General features: G+C 45.1%; 4 protein-coding genes across 6 annotated transcripts; 2 read left to right on the forward strand and 2 right to left on the reverse strand.

Annotated features, from left to right (window-relative positions):
- The first annotated feature begins 92 nt into the window (after positions 1 to 92).
- Positions 93 to 5,953, forward strand: irf9 (interferon regulatory factor 9). Of its 3 annotated transcripts, none has more exons than XM_047337838.1 (10): positions 93 to 231; positions 700 to 770; positions 1,388 to 1,510; positions 1,617 to 1,797; positions 3,018 to 3,154; positions 3,400 to 3,487; positions 3,661 to 3,720; positions 3,907 to 4,296; positions 4,944 to 5,059; positions 5,386 to 5,953. In XM_047337838.1, exons 2-10 carry the CDS (start codon positions 714 to 716, stop codon positions 5,554 to 5,556), a joined length of 1,323 nt encoding a protein of 440 aa, XP_047193794.1. In that variant the 5' UTR covers positions 93 to 231; positions 700 to 713; the 3' UTR covers positions 5,557 to 5,953. The 3 variants fall into 3 exon arrangements, with proteins under 3 accessions (XP_047193794.1, XP_034998335.1, XP_034998333.1); XM_035142444.2 differs by having other exon boundaries at positions 125 to 284; positions 5,311 to 5,449; XM_035142442.2 differs by having other exon boundaries at positions 126 to 284.
- Positions 5,954 to 6,102: 149 nt separating this feature from the next.
- On the reverse strand, positions 6,103 to 9,432 carry emc9 (ER membrane protein complex subunit 9). The gene is made up of 6 exons (XM_035142445.2): positions 9,266 to 9,432; positions 8,942 to 9,159; positions 8,371 to 8,447; positions 8,208 to 8,277; positions 8,038 to 8,132; positions 6,103 to 7,432 (listed from the first exon to the last, which is right to left on the reverse strand). The coding sequence occupies exons 2-6, from the start codon at positions 9,134 to 9,136 to the stop codon at positions 7,252 to 7,254; spliced, it is 618 nt and encodes a 205-aa protein (XP_034998336.1). The 5' UTR covers positions 9,137 to 9,159; positions 9,266 to 9,432; the 3' UTR covers positions 6,103 to 7,251.
- Positions 9,433 to 10,744: 1,312 nt separating this feature from the next.
- On the reverse strand, positions 10,745 to 13,677 carry LOC118098301 (calcium-binding protein P). The gene is made up of 10 exons (XM_047337935.1): positions 13,516 to 13,677; positions 13,394 to 13,440; positions 13,204 to 13,325; positions 13,053 to 13,103; positions 12,717 to 12,910; positions 12,332 to 12,465; positions 12,138 to 12,248; positions 11,196 to 11,473; positions 10,881 to 11,109; positions 10,745 to 10,812 (listed from the first exon to the last, which is right to left on the reverse strand). The coding sequence occupies exons 1-9, from the start codon at positions 13,530 to 13,532 to the stop codon at positions 10,927 to 10,929; spliced, it is 1,137 nt and encodes a 378-aa protein (XP_047193891.1). The 5' UTR covers positions 13,533 to 13,677; the 3' UTR covers positions 10,745 to 10,812; positions 10,881 to 10,926.
- A 746-nt stretch (positions 13,678 to 14,423) lies between these two features.
- LOC118098848 (neutral cholesterol ester hydrolase 1) lies at positions 14,424 to 21,421 on the forward strand. Its single transcript, XM_035143046.2, has 5 exons — positions 14,424 to 14,688; positions 15,907 to 16,129; positions 16,245 to 16,314; positions 16,430 to 16,601; positions 17,130 to 21,421. Exons 1-5 carry the CDS (start codon positions 14,554 to 14,556, stop codon positions 17,748 to 17,750), a joined length of 1,221 nt encoding a protein of 406 aa, XP_034998937.1. The 5' UTR covers positions 14,424 to 14,553; the 3' UTR covers positions 17,751 to 21,421.
- Positions 21,422 to 22,513: the final 1,092 nt, after the last annotated feature.

The raw sequence follows: 22,513 nt of genomic DNA on the forward strand, positions 1-22,513 counted from the left end.
ACGTGAAAAAACTGAAAGTGAAACAATATTTTGATCTTAATCCTTCAGTGTGAAGCAGCGTCTCTGTGCGTTGTCGCCCCCTGGCGGCGGCGGCCCGAGCACGCCGCTTCCACTAAGTCACGTGACTTCTCAGAAAGGGAGCGGGCTGCCTCGGTGCGCGGATCCGCTGCAGAGCGTCTGAGAGGCGGCCACAGGCGGTGCGTGTGTCCGCTGCTCCCGAGGGAACCGCAGGTAAACGGCACGGTTGTGTCTCTTCTCCAGAACCGAACCGGATCCGGGTTGTTGTGAGTGTTTCTCGGGGATTCACGGCGACTCGAGGACTCACTGGGGGGGGGGGGGTTTCTTCTTCTTTGGTCGCTTTTCATTCACTCGTTGTTTATTCTCACGAACTGAGACGAGAAGAAAACTTGTGAAGTGTGGAAACGTGTTTGTGTGTTTGTGTGTTTGTGTGTCAAACCACACTCCGTTGAATTTTAGAAATGTCTGTTTTTAACGTGGGTGTTTATCTGACCGGGGGTCAAAGCTGTCTCTGTTTGTCACGTCATTAAGTCGCTATTTGACCTTTTTATTTACTCATATAATCTTATTGTTTGTTTGGACACTTTAATTACACTTTAATGAAAGTGTAATTGACGTGTTATAGTGAGAACGTGTCGGCTTCCGGTTGGTTTCAGTTTTTTGTTTTGTTTTTATTTTCAGATTTTAAAAGAATCATGGCCGCAGGAAGAATGCGCTGCACGCGACGACTGAGAACCTGGATGATCGATCAGGTGAGTGAGTGTGTGTGTGTGTGTGTGTGTGTGTGTGTGTGTGTGTGTGTGTGTGTGTGTGTGTGTGTGTGTGTGTGAGGGGAGGGGGAGAAGGAAAAGGGAAACCAGGAGATAAACACCATGACCAATTTAAAGGGATAGTTCACAGAAAGCTCATTATCTACTCATCACTATGAAGTAAATGTGAATCAGAAACACATCGACACGATTTAACACATTTTAAAAACGTGTAAATCAGGTTTAGTTTGATTGACAGACGCTCGTCGGGCTCCACCTTCTGAATGTTGTATGAAAACAAAGAGAAACACTTTTATTTACATCCTCACGTTTTTTAAAATGCTGGAAAATATCAAATCTGATTGAATTACTTTAAATTTAAAGGATTATTTAATAACGGGCGATCATTTATTTTGTCGATTAAATTGATTGCAAGTCTATTTCTAACTATCGATTAATCGTTTTCACGCCAGGTTCCTGATATTTAATTGTTTTTAGTCTTTTATTTTCATCTCCGGATGTTTTACTTGTGGTTTTAGTTTCCCCTGAGTTGTGTCTGCAGGCGTTTCTCCTCCTGGTTGAAAACAATCTGTGTGTGTTTCTGATTTCGCCTGCGGCAGGTCAGCAGTGGAAAGTATTCGGGGCTGGAGTGGGACGACGAGGCCAAAACCATGTTCCGTATCCCGTGGAAACACGCGGGGAAGCAGGACTTCCGCAAAGATGAGGACGCCGCCATCTTTAAGGTCAGACTGCCCTTCTGGGTCAAAACCATCCAAACAAACTCTCTAACCAAACTTCTGTGGAGCAGCCGGACTTGAACAGAACCCGCGTGTCCTCTCATGTCCGCAGGCGTGGGCCGAGTTCAAAGGGAAGCTGTCGGAAGGAGGTCAGGACAACCCGGCCATCTGGAAGACCCGTCTGCGCTGCGCCCTGAACAAGAGCCCGGAGTTCGAGGAGGTGATGGAGCGAGCCCAGCTGGACATCTCCGAGCCGTACAAGGTGTACCGCCTGGTCCCCTTCAGCGAGCAGGGTGAGAGGAACCACTCAGTCCACGTCCCCGTCCGTCTTTCTGTCCCTGTCAAAACGAGTTCTGAAGAAAAAAACGGTTTCCAAAGACAAACGGCGCGCACACGTGACTGACTTTACATATGTTGGATTTAAATGTATTTACCTGAGGTCCCACAGCAGGCTCAGCACAATGTTCTCCATCTCCTTTAAACAGGAAACATTGTTTAATATGATATTTAACATCGAATGTACTTTATAATATATACCAGAGGTTTAGAACAAGAAGAACAAGTTGTTAAAGTCTCACTTTTTATCTACTTTTATCTCTAACTTTTGTTTAACAAAGAGTTAAATGTGGTTCAGGTCTGAGAAGTTTTTTTGTGCTAAAACAATTTGCTGAATAATCAAGTTGTGTCTTGACAGATAATGAATCTATTTTGATCACAGTAAAATCATTTATTGATTATTTAAATAAGATTCTCAGTTTTCAGCTTCTCACATTTGAGGATTCGCTGTTTTGATGTTTTTTCCTCGTATATAATTTTAAAATAATCAGATCAAAGTCAGGACGACGCTGAGGAACCTGTTACTTTCAGAATGAGTCAACATGACGTGTAACTTATTGTAATATAGTGTTTGATCAGATTGTGGTTGATCAGATTGGTTCTCATGAAAGAACGTAAGAAGCTTTTCAGTTTCTAATAACTTCAGAGTCGTCAGAACAGGATTTATTACCATGATTTATTTTTCTTATGTTCAGGTTCGATTACATCACTTCACCTTCTTATGTTTTCTCCATTATTTTGATTTAATTCTCCTGAAGTTGTTTTTAATTTTCCTGATTTGAAACCGTTGCCCTGAACGTCTCACCTCACTTTACATTACATCAGGTTTTTACAGCTGCTGCTCAAATAAACCTGCTGAGCTGTCGTGTGTTGTCTCAGTGAGAAAAGGCCAAAGTTCAACTACCACTATTTCAATCCACTTTATTATTGATCCTGGCTTTAAATCCTTCAATACACTTTATTAAAAATCATCTGGTTCTCAGCGTCTCTGTGTTTTTGAGTCGTAACCTAAGAGACGAACGGATCCAGCAGAGACATGAGTCAACACTGAGATCAGAGCTCAACACACCCAGCAACACAAACAACTGTGTCTCATTCATCCTCGTGTGTGTGAAACTGTTTCAAGTCTTTGTTGTTTTGCAGAGGTTTTGAACCGTTTCTTCTCTCGTCTCTTCAGGTTTGTTGCTTCCTGAAGAGAAAAGCAGAAAGAAAACCACCAGGAAGTTGAAGAGGAGGAGCAGCGAGTTCGAGAGCGACGAAGACGACGATGTTCACGTCAAGCAGATAAAGACGGAGGTGGTCACGTCTCAGCTGGTGAGTCACTCGTGTTTGTGTCTCACACCCCCTGGTTTCAAAAGGTGTTTACGCAACCAGTCATCTATTTTAAACTGGATTATCACAGACTTCTACAGCTGCGAAGCTCACACGGCTAAATGAACTGAGAATTCAAATGTTTTATGAACCTGTTCACTGGTGAAGTAACGACATGACACAAACCTCCTGTCCCCCGAGTGTCTCTAAACATCTGTCTCCTCCGCTGCCGTCTTTCTGCTTCTCAGTGTGACGACAAGATTCTGCAGCAGAGCGACATCATGGTCCAGACAGACGAGCCCGTTCAGCACAGCACCGTCACCATCCAGAGAGACGGTGAGTTCCACCTGTGTCCAGAGCTGAAGTCCTGAAGGCTTCTGGAGCTTCTGTATGAGGAACACTTTGAGTTCACGTCTGAAAACAGCTGTACAGCGTTCACACGTCTGGATGCTACTCACCTCATAGAATCTGAATCTGAATCTCATAGTCCTTCTATCTTCTGTCTGCAGTGGTGGACGAGATCCAGCTGGATGTTCGGTATGAGGAGAGCGTACCTGCTGCGTACGAAGGTAACGAGCTGAAAAAGTGCAGCTGCTGTGAAATGCTGGACAGTTTTCACCTTGCTATCTTCAGATTTAGTCTTTGCATGTGGTCATTTTGTAGAAATCAGTTTTTTAGGATTTATTAACTGAGCATTGTGAGTGGGTGTCTTTTGTTTTGAGAGTAAAAGCATCATCTTGTGTTTCTGTGTCCAGGCGACTCCATCAACGTGGCGGTTCACTACTTAGGAAAGGAGGTGCTCAGACGCCAAATCCTGGGCTCTGATGTCCGGATAACCTACCTCCCTTCCTCCCTCGTTCCCCCGACGCCGTCCAACGTCCTGAAGGGCCGGTTTCCACGCATCCCTCTGCCGGAGCCGCCCTCCACGCTGTCGGCCGGCCCGGAGCTGCAGGCGCTGCAAACCCTGCTGCCCTTCATGGAGAAAGGGGTGGTGCTGACCTCCACGCAGCAGGGGGTGTACGGCAAGAGGTACTGCCAGGGGCGGGTCTTCTGGACGGGGCCGCACACGACCACGTCGGGGCCGCACAAGATGGAGAGAGACTCTGAGCCGGTGCTGCTCTTCAGCAGAGACGCCTTCAAGCAACGTGAGTGATCTCAGCATCAGAACAAACAGCGGAACAGACCCACTGGTTCTTCACAGCTGATCAGGATCTTACATCAGAGCAGGAACCAATCAGAGCAGGAACCAATCAGAGCAGGAACCAATCAGAGCCGACTAAGCTTTTTTGGGCCAAGAGCTAAACGTTTGTGTTTCACAGGGAAACAGTGAGCGACCAGTTTTAGAACGACTCTGGTTCCAGATGTAAAACTCTCTAGAAATAAATAAGAGTGGAACTACACATCCCATAAACCGTTAGAAAGAGAAATCATGGTCACGCTGTGGTAAACGTGAAGTGACGCTGCTGTTACATCTGAGGATTGTGGGTAGTGTGGCTTCTATAGCTGATCATCAAAGTCTCTGTTCAGAAAATGCATTTTTACTTCTGGAACCAGAATGTTGAACTTTATTTTCTTAATGTTAATGAGTAAATTGTTTGTATTTAAAATGTCAGAAAATTCTAAACCCCAGAATATTCTCACATAGGATAAAAGAGTCGAGAAGATAAATCAGAGAAACTTTCTTCAGAACAACAATCATCGATGCTCAGCTTTAAATCTACAGATGTTTTGAACTCAGAATCTAATTTATCATTGTTGTATTAACGTCACCGTTTGTGTCCCGTTGGTTCAGAGCTGGATCCGTTCTGCTCAAACGGAGGAGAGCCGCCTCAGTGCGGCTTCACTCTGTGTTTCGGAGAAGAGCTGAGTGACAGCGACGAACCGTCCGAGAAACTCATCATCGCTCAGGTGAGGGATCCTCAACACGTCACGTTTTCAATTCAACGCTCACTGACGTTTAGATTCAATCTTTTCGTCATCGACTGATTTTATCTCCCACGATTTTATTTCTGTGTCTGTCGTGATTTTTGGTCATTTTTAGGAAAATATGAGGAAAGTTTCCAAGAAATTAGCTGGAGAGTAGAAGACAATACAAGATAGAGAATGACCAGAGCAGCGCTGTTTGTGTTGATACCTCTACCTGCTCCTCTCTGCTGTAGATCACGCTGCCGTGGGGCAGAGCAGGAGGTGCAGAACAGAGTGTTGATACCTTTACCTGCTCCTCTCTGCTGTAGATCACGTTGCCGTGGGCAGAGCAGGAGGTGCAGAACGCTCGATCCATCTGCAACTCCATCAACCTCTTTAAGTCTCTGGCCAGTCAGTCGCCGCTGGGAGAAATAACCCTGAACCTGGTGGCCGTGCCTTCGCCTACGACGTCCGAGACGATCATGTGGGCGACGCTCTGAACGCGCCAGGCCGCGCGAGGGGTTCATTCCACAAATAAGACACACTCCCCCCAGGTGGTCGCCTGGAAGCACTACACGAAACTGAGAGGTCGTCTTCACTCTTTAAATAATGTGACGTTAAATCTGTTCTTTTCATTTAACCCAAGCCAGTGGTTCCCAACTGCAGGACCAGGACTCCCACAACGTTCAATCACATCACTTTGTGTTTGTTGACCAGGCCTTTAAAAGGTTTATTCTAATGAAACAAAGAAACTTTGTTTGACCCGGTTCAGTTTACACGCAGAGGTCAAAGGTTGGGAACCACAGCTTTTACCAACTTATAATTGTTTATACTATAGCACTATAGAAATCTTGTGAAATATTATTTTACTATTAACAATAAAAAAAGGGAAACACATGTGAAGCTGTGATATTAATCGAAAGTAGTTCAGTAGAACAGTATTGAGGGAAGAAAATGCATATTACTATTTTTATGTTATCACAAAGTCTCTTCATCTAAAACACAAACCTCATATGTTTTTGTTCTGAAACACAGACGTGAGTAAATACAAGTAGCTTGACTGTCGTCCTTTAATAAAGTTTCACTGTTGATGAAACAGGCAGAAAAAAGGAGCCTACATTTCAGTGCATTTTAGGAGTTATTGTTATTACTACGTTAATATTATAGAGGAGTTAAACTTGATCTTAGTGTTTTAAAAGTTGCACTGAACTCTGACATGGTTCAGACAAGGTTTTACCGTCGGTTTCTGTTCTGACGGTTTCTGGATAACGAGATCAGTAGAACAGAAACACCTTAAAGTGAAAAGTTCAGCCCTGCGGTGACACCGCTCTGTTGAAGCTCAGACTTGAAGCTCAGAGTTGAGACACTTTGTAAGAAAACATCCTGTGTGGCACGTTTCCTCTTTGCAACCACACTTTACACTTTCCAAACTTCAGACAAAAGGCAGCAACGCGAGTGAGTCACAGAAAAACATCTTTTTTTATAGTCTGTAAAATTTCAACACATGCGTCACTTAACAGGAGTTTAGAGGAGCGGGCCGCATGATGCTAAATGCTCAGTTTGCAGTTTATTAGGTACACGTAGCTAAAACTAATCCAGTTTGATTCAACTGCATTGATTCAGATGTTCATGAAGCTTCAACCTGAATCATCACCTGCTACTCACAAAAACTCACATTTCTGAGCTTCAACAGACGAGAACTCGCTGCAGGACTTTCGTACTGTTACGTGTTTCTAATATTTTTTCCAGCTCTGCCGCTTCATGTAATATCTGTGGGAATAACAGTAGTAAGAGAATCAAATGGCAAAAGAGAGAGAGAGAAGAAAGAGAGAAATGCCTCAGTTGTTGCGTAACAGTGTTAAATGTGGATTTAAGGTGGATTTCTCCTTCAGATCAGCAGGTCTGGACCACAAGGCACAGTCTGACGAGGGGGGGGGGGTGGGGTGAAGGATTACACACAGATCATCTATCGATCTGTAAACATTTTCTTACTTAAGCTTGTTCTATTTCATGTCTCTGTTCAGTTGACAAAAAGCATTAAAAATAAACGTCTTCCTAAACTCTTGTGTTGAACGTGTGGTGTTTTCAGGTTATATAAAAAAAGAAAGAAAAAGAAAATCACATTTGTAAATAAAGAGGACGACGGGTCAGATCATAAATAAATCCGCACTCTGGTAAAAACGGGCGCTACAGTTCTAGATGTTCCCGTTGGCCGGCGACGCCAGCTCTGCTATCTTGGTGTTCAGTTTCTGATTGGTCCAGTCCTTCGTGATGTCGTCCAGGTGACCGTCGAAATCCACCAGCTGCATGTGATCGCCCGACTCCAGCATCTGACCGGCTATCGCCCGAGTCTCCTCCCACTGCCGCAGCATTATCCTGAACAACACGGGACATCAGTGTTAATGCAGCGGGGGGGGGGGGGTCTGCTCCGACATGAGCTCCAGAAGTTTAGCAACAGGGAGGCGAACAGAGGTTTTAACAAAGTGTTGATTCAATGTTTCTGCAGGTTTCAACAAGATCAATTTAAGACGTATTAAGATCGTATGAATGAAACTTAAGATCCATGTCACGTGTGACAGATATGAAGGAAAATCAAGAGTCGCAGAATCACTTACTCTTAATAATAATTGAAGAAAATGTGAAGTCGCCGAGTAGAGAATAAAAAAAACTGTTATTTTAAAGCACGACAGAAGAAGCGTTAAATGAACATTAAAATAATTAAGACCTAAAAATAATTGAACGTATTTAAGACTTTTTCAGGCCCTGCAGAAACTCTGTAATATGCAAATTAGATCCGATCATTGACTCCATGAGGAGCCAGTTCCTGTGAAGTATGAAGTTTCTAACAAGTTTTGATCTTGTTTAACGAGTAAAAACCTCAGACGCCGACGTGATGATAAAAAGATCCTGTGAACTTTGTCAGAAAATTTTAAATAAATAGGTTAATTGATTTGAACCCCGACCCAGCAGCTGTTTCTTACGTGTGTTTGTCTTTGAGCAGCCATCTGGAATCTTTGCGCTCGTACATCACGATGGGAGGAACCCGATAGTCTGCAGACATCTTACTACTGTCGAGCTGCGAAAACAAAACAGAGATATTTTCAAATGAACTGAGGCAGCAAAGGAAACTAATGGCGTTAAATTCACTTACCATTAACAGAACAGCATTATCAAACTGCTCAGCGATCTTATCCGCGATCTTCAGTGCACAGGGCGTCGGGCTGTGGGGATGAAAACACCAGACAGTAAAAGAAAAGGTCAAGGAAAGGGCTGAACTGACAAAAGGTCTGAGAAAAGAGAAACCTTTGACTCGCCTACTATCTGATACACAGGCGTTGGCTTGATAGTATCCCACAATCCTCTGCTGCGTCTGCGAACACCACACGTCCACCTGAAACACACGACCGCCACGGACGTCTTTAATCGTTTCTGTGCTCGTTAGACACATTAACATCCATCCAGCTTCTTACAGAGTAATTATAGGACACGTGGCCACTTCAGGGGATAAATTAAAAAGGTCTCCGAGAGTCTGAGGTACTTTGACGGACGTGCGAACAAAGAGATTCACTGTGATTCAGAATACGCAATGAGAACGACACCGGAAATGTTTCCAGGGAAAAGTGATGAATCTGTAGTTCAACGTGAAGTTACTGGAATCTGCTGCTCGTCGGTGGTGATGCAACTGCAGCTTCAGCACTTTGGTGTTTTCTCTATTTGAATGTTTCTTCTCTATTTGAATGTTTCTTCTCTATTTGAATGTTTCTTCTCTATTTGAATGTTTCTTCTCTATTTGACTGTTTCTCTATTTGAATGCGTTTTCCCCACTGGCTGCCCGTTGCGCTCCCTCCGCCCCTGTACATCAGACCAGTGAGCGGGGGGCCCCACCTGTGTGAGGGCCAGCTGGGTGATGGGGGCCAGGGGCAGGTGAGCGTGCAGCAGCGGCACGCAGTCCGTCACGCACACAGCGCCCCCTGGCGAGCTGGACGACAGCAGCAGCCCGTTGATGCTGCACCGTGGGAACAGGGACGCGTGAAGGAACATCTTCACGTAGGCTCGACAGGACAGCTCCACTTCCCCCATGACGACGGCTGGACGAGCGCCTCCTGGAGGTGACACACGAAACACTCCCATGAAACACTGCTGTTGTTGTTACACCGGGTGTTAGCATTAGCATGCGAGCTAACCGAGCGCAGCGGGATTTAATCTTACCTGAAGTTGAATATGATTAAAAGGTGAAGTCGCAGCTTCGGGAATCAGCAACAGACACAAGATGTTTAAATGGAGTCTACGTGTGTTTTTGTTTTTAAAATCCTGCTCACGAGCTGTGGATGCTACTGTCTCACTCAGTGGGCTAATAACAACCATGCTTCCGGTACCGCCCACATGGCTTACATGGAGGGACGCGATTGGCCGGGGCGGTGACGTTCTGTTATTCGATTGGAGCAACAAGGAGCCAATCATTTTATTCATTAGTCCTCAGGTTCAGTGCAATGCTCATGTTTGAGAGCAGCGCCCTCTCGCGGCGTGGATGTCGCGTGACAGGCTAAAAGTAGGTTAAATTAACTTTTAACAGATAAAGTTGGTTTATATTTATATCAACTTGATAGTTCCGTTCATTAACACTGGAGGAAACTTTGTTTATATTAAATATAAAGTGTCAATGTTTTTACATTGTTAAATTATGATAAAGTAGTTTATCAATTGTGGGAAAATTGGGTTTTTAGGTTTATAAAAAGGGATAAAATGTCAATTATACTCAAAAATAAGGGGAAAGTAGGTTTAAGTTCATATGCAAGTAATGAGTATGTAGTTTAGGTTAATATGACTGTTCAATTTGTTTTATATAAAAAGGGATAAAATCTGCTTTACAATAATACACACTTGTCAGCTAATGTGAAATGTATTTTATGCAAAAAAAAAAAATGACGTATTTCAGTTTCAGACTGATGTCTAAGTTTAAGTGAAGACACAGAACAGAAAACCAGTTAGTGTCCAGCAGATGTTTCCATTTTACCAGATCTTTTACCTCCTGCCTAACAAATCATTAAGATTTAATGCATCAGAAGTTTCTCTCATCTAGTTTGAAGTCTGTCTTGTTCAGATGTCTTTAAACTCTGCACACAGGCGAGGTCAGACTGAGGGCACCATGATCCATTACTTATCAGCAGTATGAAACAGGGCCTCCTTATCATCAGCAGTAAACCAGGTTGAGCCGGGGAGTTGTATAACAACTGAAGGAAAGGTCAAGCAGAAATATTCACATCCTACCAACAGCGCAAACAATCCCTGTTCTCATTAGGGCAGAAGTTACTAGGGTAAAGGACAACATGAGCCAATGTTTAGTAAACAACTCTTTCTGCCAGAGTATACAACTTAAACTCGTCTGATCAGGCAGTATCTGAATATTCATGATATTACTACCATAATAAATACGTCCTTTAGTAAAGAATTAAGAGAACTCTGATATTGTAAATCTTTAGGGGGGTTATGTGAAATGGGCTTGTTATTTTTTGGAAAGTTACAGAAGCTCCTTCAACCCACAAGAGACCTCACAAGGTATGAAACTAGTGTCATTTCTAACCTGATGGATCTCAGTCCACTTCTGCTGATAACTTAATTCATTAAAAGGTCAATGTCAAACCCCTTCAAGCTACCAGGCTTTTGTTTTCAAAAGATTCTCAGCCAATATCAAGACACATTAGTTTATTTAAATATATCCATATAATGGTTCAGTTGAAACATCCATGTTGTGGTGCCTGAAACAGAAACAGATTTTTCAGAATATTGGAAACTTTAAATCAACCATCTGCAGAGATAAACGTACCCGTCACATGTACACTCAGTTTGAACCCCATAGCTGCTTGGGAACGTCAGGCAGCAGCATCTTGAGCACGTATCAAGTCTGCTAAGGCAGAGGGCCGTTTGCGCTGCATGAGTGGGAAACCAGTATTCTTTGGCACCTGCTGCCGTGGGTAGCTAAGCTGCTTGTGCAGGTAGCGAGGTCGCTGGGGTTGCCTGGGGACCTGAGGCCGCTTGAATGGGTAGACTGGCAGCTGGGGCACATGAAACAGTATTTAACCAAAATAAAATGTAGAATATAACTTAGAAGTTGAACATATCAAATATTAACCTGTGGCACCTGAATTTGCTGGGGTGGGTATGCAGGCTGCTGGGGCATCCGTCTCTGGGGCACCTGCTGGGATTGATGGGGTGGGTACGAAGGCTGCTGGGATTGCGGGGCCGGGTACGAAGGCTGCTGGGATTGCTGGGGCTGGGGCACCTGCGATTGCGGGGCCGGGTACGCAGGCCGCTGGGATTGCTGGGGCTGGGGCACCTGCGATTGCGGGGCTGGGTACGCAGGCTGCTGGGATTGCTGGGCCGGGTACGCAGGCTGCTGGGATTGCGGGGCCGGGTACGCAGGCCGCTGGGATTGCTGGGGCTGGGGCACCTGCGATTGCGGGGCCGGGTACGCAGGCTGCTGGGATTGCGGGGCCGGGTACGCAGGCTGCTGGGATTGCGGGGCCGATGCACGGCTGCTGGGATTGCTGGGGCTGGGGCACCTGCGATTGCGGGCCGGGTACGCAGGCTGCTGGGATTGCGGGGCCGGGTACGCAGGCTGCTGGGATTGCTGGGCCGGGTACGCAGGCTGCTGGGATTGCGGGGCCGGGCGCAGGCTGCTGGGATTGCTGGGCCGGGTACGCAGGCTGCTGGGATTGCTGGGCCGGGTACGCAGGCTGCTGGGATTGCTGGGCCGGTACGAGGCTGGGATTGCTGGGCTGGGACTGCTGCGGGGATGCGGCGCTGGGATTGCTGGCTGGCGGGCAGTACGCAGGCTGCTGGGATTGCGGGGCCGAATGCAGGCTGCTGGGATTGCTGGGCCGGGTGCGCAGGCTGCTGGGATTGCGGGGCCGGGTACGCAGGCTGCTGGGATTGCTGGGGCTGGGGCACCTGCGATTGCTGGGCAGTACGCAGGCTGCTGGGATTGCGGGGCCGATGCAGGCTGCTGGGATTGCGGGGCCGGATGCAGGCTGCTGGGATTGCTGGGCCGGTACGCGGGCTGCTGGGATTGCGGGCCGGGTACCAGGCTGCTGGGATTGCTGGGCCGGGTACGCAGGCTGCTGGGATTGCGGGGCTGGGGCACCTGCGATTGCGGGCGACGCAGGCTGCTGGATTGCTGGGCCGTGTACGCAGGCTGCTGGGATTGCGGGGCCGGGTACGCAGGCTGCTGGGATTGCTGGGCCGGTACGCAGGCTGCTGGGATTGCTGGGCCGGTACGCAGCCGCTGGGATTGTGGGGCTGGGCACTGCGATTGCTGGGCCCGCGCTGCTGGGATTGCTGGGCGGTACGGCTGCTGGGATTGCTGGGCCGGGTACGCAGGCTGCTGGGATTGCTGGGCCGGGTACGCAGGCCGCTGGGATTGCTGGGGCTGGGCACCTGCGATTGCTGGGCACGAGGCTGCTGGGATTGCTGGGCCGGATGCAGGCTGCTGGGATTGCTGGGCCGAGTGCGCAGGCTGCTGGGATTGCTGGGCCGGATACGCAGGCTGCTGGGATTGCTGGGCCGGGTACGCAGGCTGCTGGGATTGCTGGGCCGGGTACGCAGGCTGCTGGGATTGCGGGGCCGGGTACGCAGGCTGCTGGGATTGCTGGGCAGTGCAGGCTGCTGGGATTGCTGGGCCGGGTACGCAGGCTGCTGGGATTGCTGGGCAGTGCAGGCTGCTGGGATTGCTGGGCCGGGTACGCAGGCTGCTGGGATTGCTGGGCCGGGTACGCAGGCTGCTGGGATTGCTGGGCCGGGTACGCAGGCTGCTGGGGCCCTGAGGCGGTTGGGGACTTGCTGGGATTGCTGGGGCACCTGCAATTTTATATTGGCCAAAAATAAATGTAGAAGTTAATGTGATAGAAATATTCATAAAAGAAATACTCATCTGCTGCTGCTCTGGTACCTGCACGGGAGGGTAGCCATATTGTTGAGGTAACTGTAATTGCGGACGTACCTGCGGCTGCTGGGAGCTCGGCTCTTGAGTCGGCTGATTAGGCTCCACCACCTTTGAATCGAAAATACACAGATGAATATTTTGAAGCACAAGGTCATGTGTTGACTTCAGATGGGTAACTGGGAATCAGTTTTGTGCTGTGGCTACTTGCCTCGGAGGTTGAGTCATCACCACGTGGTCCAGTGCTCAAAGAAGATTTGTCTCCAGTGTTAAACTTCAGGAAAGCTGGTCGATAAACTGGCACATGATTCTTGACGGATCCGATTCTGTAAGCTGTTAAACGAACATCTTAGTCTATGCATCAAACCAATTATGCAATTTCACAGATTTACTACACTTACCATCAGCTTGACGTCTTCCTACAGCGAGCAAGGACAACAGCATCCACCTAGAAGAGACATCCTCAAGTTACATTAATGCTTTGATAAGCAGTGGAACAACGAGAAGAACATTGAATGCTTACCTTAACAGAAACCCCATGGCTCCTGCCACAGACCTAAATCAGCGAAGCAGCAAAATCAGTCGCCTCAGCTCCCAGCAAACCACACGACTGAACCTGTCTGGATACAATGAAGCAGTGAGGTGACACCAGAGCTCTTTATAGGATGTCTCCTGATTAACTGTGGCTGCAGCAGGTGACACCAATTATCTGCAGGAAAATACTGTTTGTTCATGTGAACGTGAGTTATTGCAGCCACTTGACAGGCGATGCTACTTCAACTAGATTTGAGTCTCATGTGATTTAATTTGTTAAAAAAACAAAACAAACAAACATGCATCATAAATAAAACTATTTATCTGGCTTTTAAAGCATCAAATTGATTCACAGACATTTTCACGTGTAAATTATTTCCTCTTTTAATCAGCCCGACTGAAGCATGATGAACAGTCACTGGTTCTAATGTCAGCAATACATAGTTTTAATGATATTACAAAATAAAGTACAGCATTTTAATTATAATATCCAGGGGTAAATTAGCTAAATTAAATATAGTAAAATGAATACAAATTATATTTAAATTATTTTCTAAAGAATTAGGGCATGAAAAAATACGAATAACATCTTCATATAACAAATAAAAGTCATGCTTGAAAATAAGTGAAACATAACAAAATATATAATATAATATAACGTAAAATAATATAACGTAATATAATATAATATAATATAATATAATATAATATAATATCCGTTTCTGTAGTCTTATCTAAAGAACTACATTTCCCATCAATAAGCATATTACGAAATGCGTACCTTACTTCCTGAAGCGAGTTTTCAAAATAAAACCATTACCGCTTGTCATTGTTATGAAACCGACCCAAACATAGACTTTTATTTTGAAATCGGGTTCATTCCCCGGTGATTCGTCGACCTCTTGCGGAGACACGGACCACACCGGGACAGACCGGGACAACCCGGGACCTGAGGCAGTGACAGACCGAGACAACTCGGGACCTGAGGCAGGGACAGACCGACCCCCGGCAGGGACAGTCCGCCGCCATGAGGCTCCGTCTGGCCGCAGCTCTGCTGCTGTCGGCGGCCTCGTACTTCGTCTACCTGCCGCTGCCGAGCGGAGTCTGTGAGCCCTGGAAGCTGATGCTGCTGGACGCACTGTTCCGGAGCTTCATACAGGCGGTGAGACATGGGGGAAAGTAGGCAGGAGACGTGGGGAGAGAGACAGGTGGGGAGAGAGAGGAGACAGGGGGAGAGAGACAGGTGGGGAGAGAGAGAGACAGAGACAGGGGAGAGAGAGGAGACAGGAGACAGGTGGGGAGAGAGACAGGTGGGGAGAGAGAGACAGGGGAGACAGGAGACAGGTGGGGAGAGAGAGACAGGGGAGAGAGAGAGACAGGGGAGACAGGGAGAGAGACAGGAGACGGGGGGAGAGAAAGTAGACAGGAGACAGGTGGGGAGAGAGAGACAGGGGGAGACAGGGAGAGAGAGGGGGAGAGAAAGAGACAGGAGACAGGGAGACAGGTGGGGAGAGAGGAGAGAGACAGGAGACGGGGGGAGAGAAAGTAGACAGGAGACAGGTGGGGAGAGAGAGGGGGAGACAGGGGAGAGAGAGGGGGAGAGAGAGACAGGAGACAGGGGAGAGAGAGAGACAGGAGACGGGGAGACAGGGGAGAGAGAGACAGGTGGGGAGAGAAAGAGACAGGAGACAGGTGGGGGAGAGAGAGACAGGAGACAGGGGGGAGACAGGTTGAAGAGATGGTGATCAACCAGTGACACACCAGGATGAATAAAGAATAAAACAGATCATTATAAAGTGACCTGATGTAGAAAATTAATAATAATAATCATAATAATCATAATAATCATCACCAGGAACATTATCTCTGTGAGGAGCTGAATCACTGAGGTGGATTCACCATAGAAACAATCAGACTACTCAGAGTGTTACTCTGTTCGTTTACAATAGAACACTTAATACTGTTATTCAGAAGTAGTACTATCCTAGAGTATATTCTAATCAGTAATACTGTGCGATGGACTGAGAGCAAACAGAGGAACGTGCAGAGCGAGAGGTCAGAGGTTAAACACACAGTAGAAGTAGTGTCAGGTAGAAGCAGCTTGACCCTGAAACGACCTTTAACCTGCAGCTCTCTGATACGCGAGGCTCCTCTTCACACACCTTCGTTAAATATAAATATCTAATGCGTCAATGCAGTGCAACGAGTTTTCAAACGCGCTCCGTGCACGGGACAGGTTTTCACGCCCTGCTCAGTGTTTCCCCGGAGCTGCAGGGATTCTGTCACGATGTCAGGGAGCGGCTCCGGACACAGCCACCTCTCCTCATTCTCACACTTCCCCTGAATATTCAGATCCATATCTCCATGTCTGTGTTTGCAGAGTGATGTGGCTCACGCGCTGGGTCTGTGCCACCGCGTCCACCTGCTGAACCGGGTGGTGTCCTGGGTGGAGGCCACCGAGGCCCGCTCCTGCCCCGCCGTGCACGTGAGCGACTCCACGCTGGGCGGCGTCCCCACCAGGGTCTTCCAGGCGAAGGGCGGGGCGAAGCTGAAAAGAGGAATCATATATTTCCACGGAGGGGGGTGGGCCCTCGGCAGCGGACGTGAGTGCTGGTTTTTAAGTTCCTGGCTGAATGAAATGTTACAGAACGCAGTAGAATATGTATAATAAGTATATTCGACCCCAGTAACCATCACTTTGACTTTATTGTGTCACAGGGATGCGATCCTACGACCTTCTCTGCCGGAAAATGGCGGAGGATCTGGACGCTGTCGTTATGTCTGTGGAGTAAGTTCGGACATTTGTGAAGTTTCAACAAACTGGTTCTGTAGCATCGACACAGCAGGAAACACGGCTTCTCTCTCCAAGCACCACATGAGATCATTTTGTCTTGTTGCCATAGTTACCGTCTCGCCCCGGAGGCGGTGTTCCCAGATCAGTACCACGATGCGTTAGCGGCGTCGCGGGACTTCCTGTCCGCTGAGGTTTTAAAGCGCCACAGCATCGATCCGGAGAGAGTGTGCGTGTCTGGAGACAGCGCCGGGGGGAACCTGGCCGCCGCTGTGGCTCAGGAGGTAAACGAAACAAACGCACATCCCACGGTTTCTGGATTTCAGCAGCAACATCCACGATTCAGAACTAAACTCATTGTTCAAAGGAGCATCAAACTGTTTCTGAGCCTGAGTTGTTTGTTCACTGGTGGTAATAACCAGCGATAACCGGATGAAAACAGAGATTGTGTTCGGTGAAGTTCTGGTATTTGATCTGTTACCGTACAAACACTCAGGAGAATCTCTTTCCGACACCATCTGTGGTCCGAATGTGGCTCAGTTCGTATTTCAAAGGCCTTTTTACACCCGAGCAACATGACTGACGTGGAGGAAAAAAGGAATTTGAAATATTTGGGATAAAACAGATTAATGTACGACACTGTAAACTCGTAGGTGTGCATTTTGCAAACACATACATTAGGAATTCCCTTTACCACAGAACTTTAACATTCAGAAAAAACTTTTAACTACAATAAAGAATCAGTGGAAGAAACATTGTTTGAAGCTGGAAGTCCTCAGGTGGACGTTTCTGATCTGAATCTGTTTCCACAGCTCAGCTCAGACGACAGCGTGACCGCGAGGTTCAAGGCGCAGGCGTTGATTTACCCGGTGTTGCAGGCCCTGGACTTCCACACCTCGTCGTACCAGCAGAACCAGGCCGTGCCCATCCTCTACAGACCCATCATGGCTCGTTTCTGGCTGCAGTACCTCGGCGCCGACTCCTCCCTGGAGCCCCTCCTGCTCGCCAACAACCACAGCTCGCTGGACCAGCCGGCCATCGGCGCCGACACCCGCTCCAAACTCGACTGGACCTCTCTGCTGCCGGGCGAGCGCAGGAAGCACTTCAGGCCGGTCGTCAGGGAAACGGGATCACCGGGGCTGCTGGGTGAGTTGCCGGCGCTGATGGATGTGAGGGCGGCGCCGCTGCTGGCAGAGCAGAGGGTTCTGGTTAGGGCGCCCAAAGCGTACGTGATGACGTGTGAGTTTGACGTGCTGAGGGACGACGGGCTCATGTATGTGAAGCGGCTGCAGGACGCTGGGGTCCCGGTGACCAGCGACCACTACGAGGACGGTTTCCACGGCTGCATGGTGTTCGCCTACCTGCCCATGCTATCGAGCGTTGGACAGAGGAGCATGAACAACTACATCCGCTGGCTGGACCAGAACCTTTAGACCAATCAGGACGCGTGAAACCAAAGGATCCTGGAGCAGGAGTTCTGGTCTTTGATCCGCAGAGGAGACGCGTCTTTATTTAAACCGTGTGGACGTGAAGCGTTCAACACGTCAGACTGTTTCCTGTATGATGTGAAGTTTAAAAACATGGAAACTCAGTCAACAACTCAAAATCCTAAGCTCACGATGTAAATGCTTCGTACGTGAGGCTGCAATGTGAGAATGATCGTTTCCGAACTTGCGATATGATTTATAATTTTAGCCACTTGCAGTCGAATCCTCCTTGAAAACGACGGATTCTGTACGTTTAAAAAATAGCTTCGACCGGGACGTTACCGTGGTGATGGAGATGAGATCGAGGCAGAAGAAGCAGCAGATTTTAGTTCATCTTCAAAATCTTTATATCGTTGCTAATTCACTTTAAATTCTGATATACCGCCTCCTGCTGTTCATGTGCGTAACTGCATTTTGTGGACGTGCAGACGCGGATAAAAAGCTGAAAATCACCGGACCTGTAGATCAGAAGTTTAATAAACCACAAATCAAATGCACTGATTCATAAAACCAAAACAAATCTGATGTCACCAAAGACTATGCTTTTAGAAAATGTTGATATATTTAAAGAAGAAAATCCAGGGATTTATGATATAAGTCCAATAGGTCTTATAATGATGTTAATAATAATAATAACAACAATAATACCAATATGATGATGATGATAATAAGAACATGTGAAAAAATACAAACTAACTACTGATTGTAAACTGTGACACTACTTCCTGTGGCATTAAAAGATGTGAGCAAAGAGAAAAGAATTTAATGTTTAGAATTATCTTGATTTCACTTTTTTATTTCGACTATTTCGACAGTTTTATCAGAAACACAAAGACTGTTGTGTAGAAATTTGTATTTAAAACTTCAATAATGCAAAACTCGGAGTTTACCACTCTATTATTTAACTATGTACTGTTTGATATTTAATATCAGGGACAATCAGCAGCTTATCTACTTTCACTGAGGCGTCTTTACTTGCTGTAAACTGAGACATCAGTCGACAACGTTTGGGGAACAAATACATTTAAATCCAAATTTCTCATAAACAAAAATTTCTTTCAGTAAAAACGGTTTTAAAAATATAAATACAAGATTAACAAACGACCTAACAAGCTCTTCCTCGGCCTGGTGTAACGATCATAAAGGAAGGAAAGATGGTTTTATTCTTTTATGATTCACTGAGACTCTGAAACAATCCTGTGTGTGTGTGTCTGTCTGTGTGTGTGGTAAAAGTGTGCGTTCACAGCTGTGTATACTCACTGGATTGTGCAATAATGTATATTTGGAAGCGTCTCTCGCTCTCTGACGATGTGATGACCACTGTAGTGTCGGGCCAACGCCACGGCGACCTCGATGATGCTCATGATGATAGCTGTGAAACAAATGAGAGATTCACTGTCTCGCCCTGAGAGACAAGACGTCCCACGGGGACTATTGTGTTTCCCCGTCCCTCCTCGCCCCCACACCCTGGTCTGGCTCTAATTGAAAGTAACGAAGCGACGACAGCGAGCGTCAGACAGGATTTTGGCCCCGGGCCCCGAACGCAGTGAGCAGAGAGCGTGACCCTGAGCCGAGCGTGGTCGTTACAGGGCCTCACGTCACTCACCAGACATGTTGACGTGGTGTCAGTGACCATCAGGAGGCGGCAATCTCCGTTCTGACAGTGAAAAGACGGCGTACAGTTTATTCCCAGCATGCAATGCAAACGACATTACGCACACATTTGTAGAAAGACGGGACTTTGTTCAACACGTGTGTGCATTGAACTCAGTCCCTTTAAAATCCGTTTATGGATTTGGACTGCGGAGGAAGACTTTCAAATGTTTCTCAGTGCTGTCATTTTAATGGCATGTGTGAAATTATGCATAAAATGGTTTTATATTGGATAAGTAAAGTTTTAATATACGTCGGGGTTTTGCCACAGGTTGTCTCGGCCAAGTTAAAACACAAAAAAACGGCCCCAGATGTGCTCCGGCCGCACAAATACATCCCATAAAGAAGCTGATTTATTCGTGGCGGTGACGACTGGTGGTGCGTCGGGAGCGGGATCACGATACGTCTCGTTTTCTTTATGTTTTATTCTTTTCCACAATGCTCTGCACGTTCATAACCATGTGTTTGTCTGAGCGACGCACTGGTGGACGGTGTTTTGTTGTGATGATGAGGAGATGAACCCGTCGCTGCACCTGCACAGGACGAACTCTGGAATCGAACAATATCTAGAGCTTTAAAAATGATTTTAGACTTGAAGAAAAGACGAGACAGGTGATTTAGTCACAATAAGAAAATATAAATATGGAAATCAATTTTTTTTTTGTTATCTACATTTCTAGAAAATCTTGTGTATTAATTACATGTTAATTCTGTGACACTGATTATTGAATATTTGTGAGAAATGAGGGGAAATATTATCATATTGATTCATATTTTGTTTTCCGGTGACACTTTATTTCAAACATTTCTTTAAATGTATTTGTAAGAATCTAAGATGGCATTATTGTGTTTATTAATGTTGAGTATTTGTCCGCAAATATAACTTCTATGAAAATATATATACTTTATATTATTATCTTTTAAAACCTTATCTGTTTATACAGCAACTTTCATATATGTGAACTCGCTGCTTATAGATACATTACACTGAAAACAATGTAAACAAATTTTAGAATTACTTCAATTGGTGACAGTTTTTCTGATTAAAGTTATATTAAAACATTTAATAACTAATTAAAAAACTGTAATGTTTCTTATAATACATTTTAATATTTTCACTGTAAATTTAACATCTGTAGGTTTATGTCAGTTTAACAAAACTAGTTTAATTTCACACTATTTCCTCACATAGAAGAAATCTTAATAATCAACAACGAAAATTGTGAACGTTGAAAAGTTCGTTCTCCGGACGTCTTGAGTTGACGAATCGTTCAAGTTGAAATAAAGAAATTGTTGCAGCCGTCAGATATAATTTCACATTTAAATAATTAATATGAAAACGATGTGAATACGAATCCCACTCAGCAGCGTTGTACAAGTTAACGTGATGAATTCATAAACAGGCACATGTGGTTTATCAGCAGTAAACACGGAACTTCACATATACGACGAATCACGTGCAGACACGATGTGGTTCTCAGACCTTTCACATGTGAAATATAATATTTTATGTGTGAAAACGTGGACGTCACATGTGCGGCGTTGGTAACAGTTTGACGACCGACAGATGCCAGCGTGGTTAATAAAACTAGAATGTGCCGTTATGGTTGATGGTGAAAGATTCCTCCCATCTCCTCTCTTCGTTCGGTTCACTGGTCGACACCAGATGTGTTTGTTCTGTGATTTGTAAAATAAAACAAAAACTCACAGCCTCGAAAATCATCGCAACTTTATTCCTCTTTGTGATGATTATTAAACTGTGATTTAATATTGTTTATGGGGAACGTTTTAATTTTGAATCACTCAGCTACTGTATCTGCACACAATGTAAAATATGACTTGAGATTTATTTATGAAAACAGTGATTGTAGTTGATTTTTTTTTCTTGTTGTTTGCAAAAATCACCATTTGTTCCCATTTATTTTTACAGAAATAAAATGATTCATTACCCGAACAAACCGTAATGATGTTATTTTGTGATTAATAATAAAAAAACATTACAGCTGTTATGGTTTAGCTATTTATTTTTCATACTATTTGTTTTAACAGATGAGTAACGCTTTCAAAAATACATTTACCAATTTAAAAGTATATTATATTATTACCAGCGTATACCACAGAACTACAGGTGCAAGATATGAAAATATAAAAATAATTATATCATATAAAATATTGCAGTTATTAAATTATTAATAATTTATTAGTTGCTATAGGTATCATAGTATTTTTTTAAAGTATTTTTAAAGCAATTGTCAATTACTTATACTTCACTTATATAGTTATACTTAGGGTTCTATTTAGATGTATTAAATATAATACTGATATTATAAAGTATACATAGTTTATCATTGAATTATACTAAACAAACAATACTTTTTACAAAAATACAAATACTGTAATTCCATTAAAATGAATTGGTTACTTAAGATAAAATTATGTTGCCAGTTAAAAGTATTACAATATATTTATGATTATTAGTTACCATGGATATGAAAATATGGAGTTTATTAAAAACGAGTCATATGAAATTATTACAGTTGGGTTTTATACCATGGGCATTAAAAGTATAATAAACTGTTGAAATGTACAGATGGTTATTAATGACAGGTTTAAATCATTATTTTTAAGGGTCAGAAACTTGGGCATAAAAGACTTATTACAGAAGATGGCGCCAGAACCTCCTCCTGCACACCAGCGTGCAATCGGTAAATCAGCTGTTACGAATATGTGTACATATTATTTATCACATGAATCATGTGTCTTTTATTCCGTTTCTTCTTGTTTTTATCTCAAAGTTTTATGAACACCATAAAACTTTACAGTTTCTCTTTGAGTCCCCGGATTAAAAAAGTACCGAAGAGTAAATCCATCAGAGTTTGAGTCTTTGCTTTTGATTTATGCCTCTGATCTGACGTCCTGTGATATTGGAGAGTAATAAAAACACGTCCAGAGCGACAGATCTGCCAGATTTTCTCCATCTGTCAACCTGGTGAAAAACTGCTCTTTTTTCCCTGCTTTGCCTCGGACCGTATATCAAAGGAACCTCTGGCTCGGCC

The sequence above is a fragment of the Hippoglossus stenolepis genome, chromosome 19, assembly GCF_022539355.2.
Source record: "Hippoglossus stenolepis isolate QCI-W04-F060 chromosome 19, HSTE1.2, whole genome shotgun sequence".
NCBI lineage: Eukaryota > Metazoa > Chordata > Actinopteri > Pleuronectiformes > Pleuronectidae > Hippoglossus > Hippoglossus stenolepis.

Excerpts from the sequence above, each read along its gene's own strand:
- irf9 (XM_047337838.1), top strand. The coding sequence starts at position 714 with ATGGCCGCAGGAAGAATGCGCTGCACGCGACGACTGAGAACCTGGATG. Across the intron at positions 3,155-3,399 it reads AGGTGGTCACGTCTCAGCTG|TGTGACGACAAGATTCTGCA; the intron begins GTGAGTCACTCG and ends TCTGCTTCTCAG. Across the intron at positions 3,721-3,906 it reads CGTACCTGCTGCGTACGAAG|GCGACTCCATCAACGTGGCG; the intron begins GTAACGAGCTGA and ends TTCTGTGTCCAG.
- emc9 (XM_035142445.2), bottom strand. The coding sequence starts at position 9,136 with ATGGGGGAAGTGGAGCTGTCCTGTCGAGCCTACGTGAAGATGTTCCTT. Across the intron at positions 8,448-8,941 it reads CCCAGCTGGCCCTCACACAG|GTGGACGTGTGGTGTTCGCA; the intron begins GTGGGGCCCCCC and ends CGTGTGTTTCAG. Across the intron at positions 7,433-8,037 it reads CTGCTCAAAGACAAACACAC|GATAATGCTGCGGCAGTGGG; the intron begins GTAAGAAACAGC and ends CGTGTTGTTCAG.
- LOC118098301 (XM_047337935.1), bottom strand. Across the intron at positions 12,466-12,716 it reads CCGGCCCAGCAATCCCAGCA|GCCTGCGTACCCGGCCCAGC; the intron begins GCCTGCACTGCC and ends GCAATCCCAGCG. Across the intron at positions 12,249-12,331 it reads CCCACAATCCCAGCGGCTGC|CCTGCGTACACGGCCCAGCA; the intron begins GTACCGGCCCAG and ends CAATCCCAGCAG.
- LOC118098848 (XM_035143046.2), top strand. The coding sequence starts at position 14,554 with ATGAGGCTCCGTCTGGCCGCAGCTCTGCTGCTGTCGGCGGCCTCGTAC. Across the intron at positions 16,130-16,244 it reads GTGGGCCCTCGGCAGCGGAC|GGATGCGATCCTACGACCTT; the intron begins GTGAGTGCTGGT and ends ATTGTGTCACAG. Across the intron at positions 16,315-16,429 it reads GCTGTCGTTATGTCTGTGGA|TTACCGTCTCGCCCCGGAGG; the intron begins GTAAGTTCGGAC and ends TTGTTGCCATAG.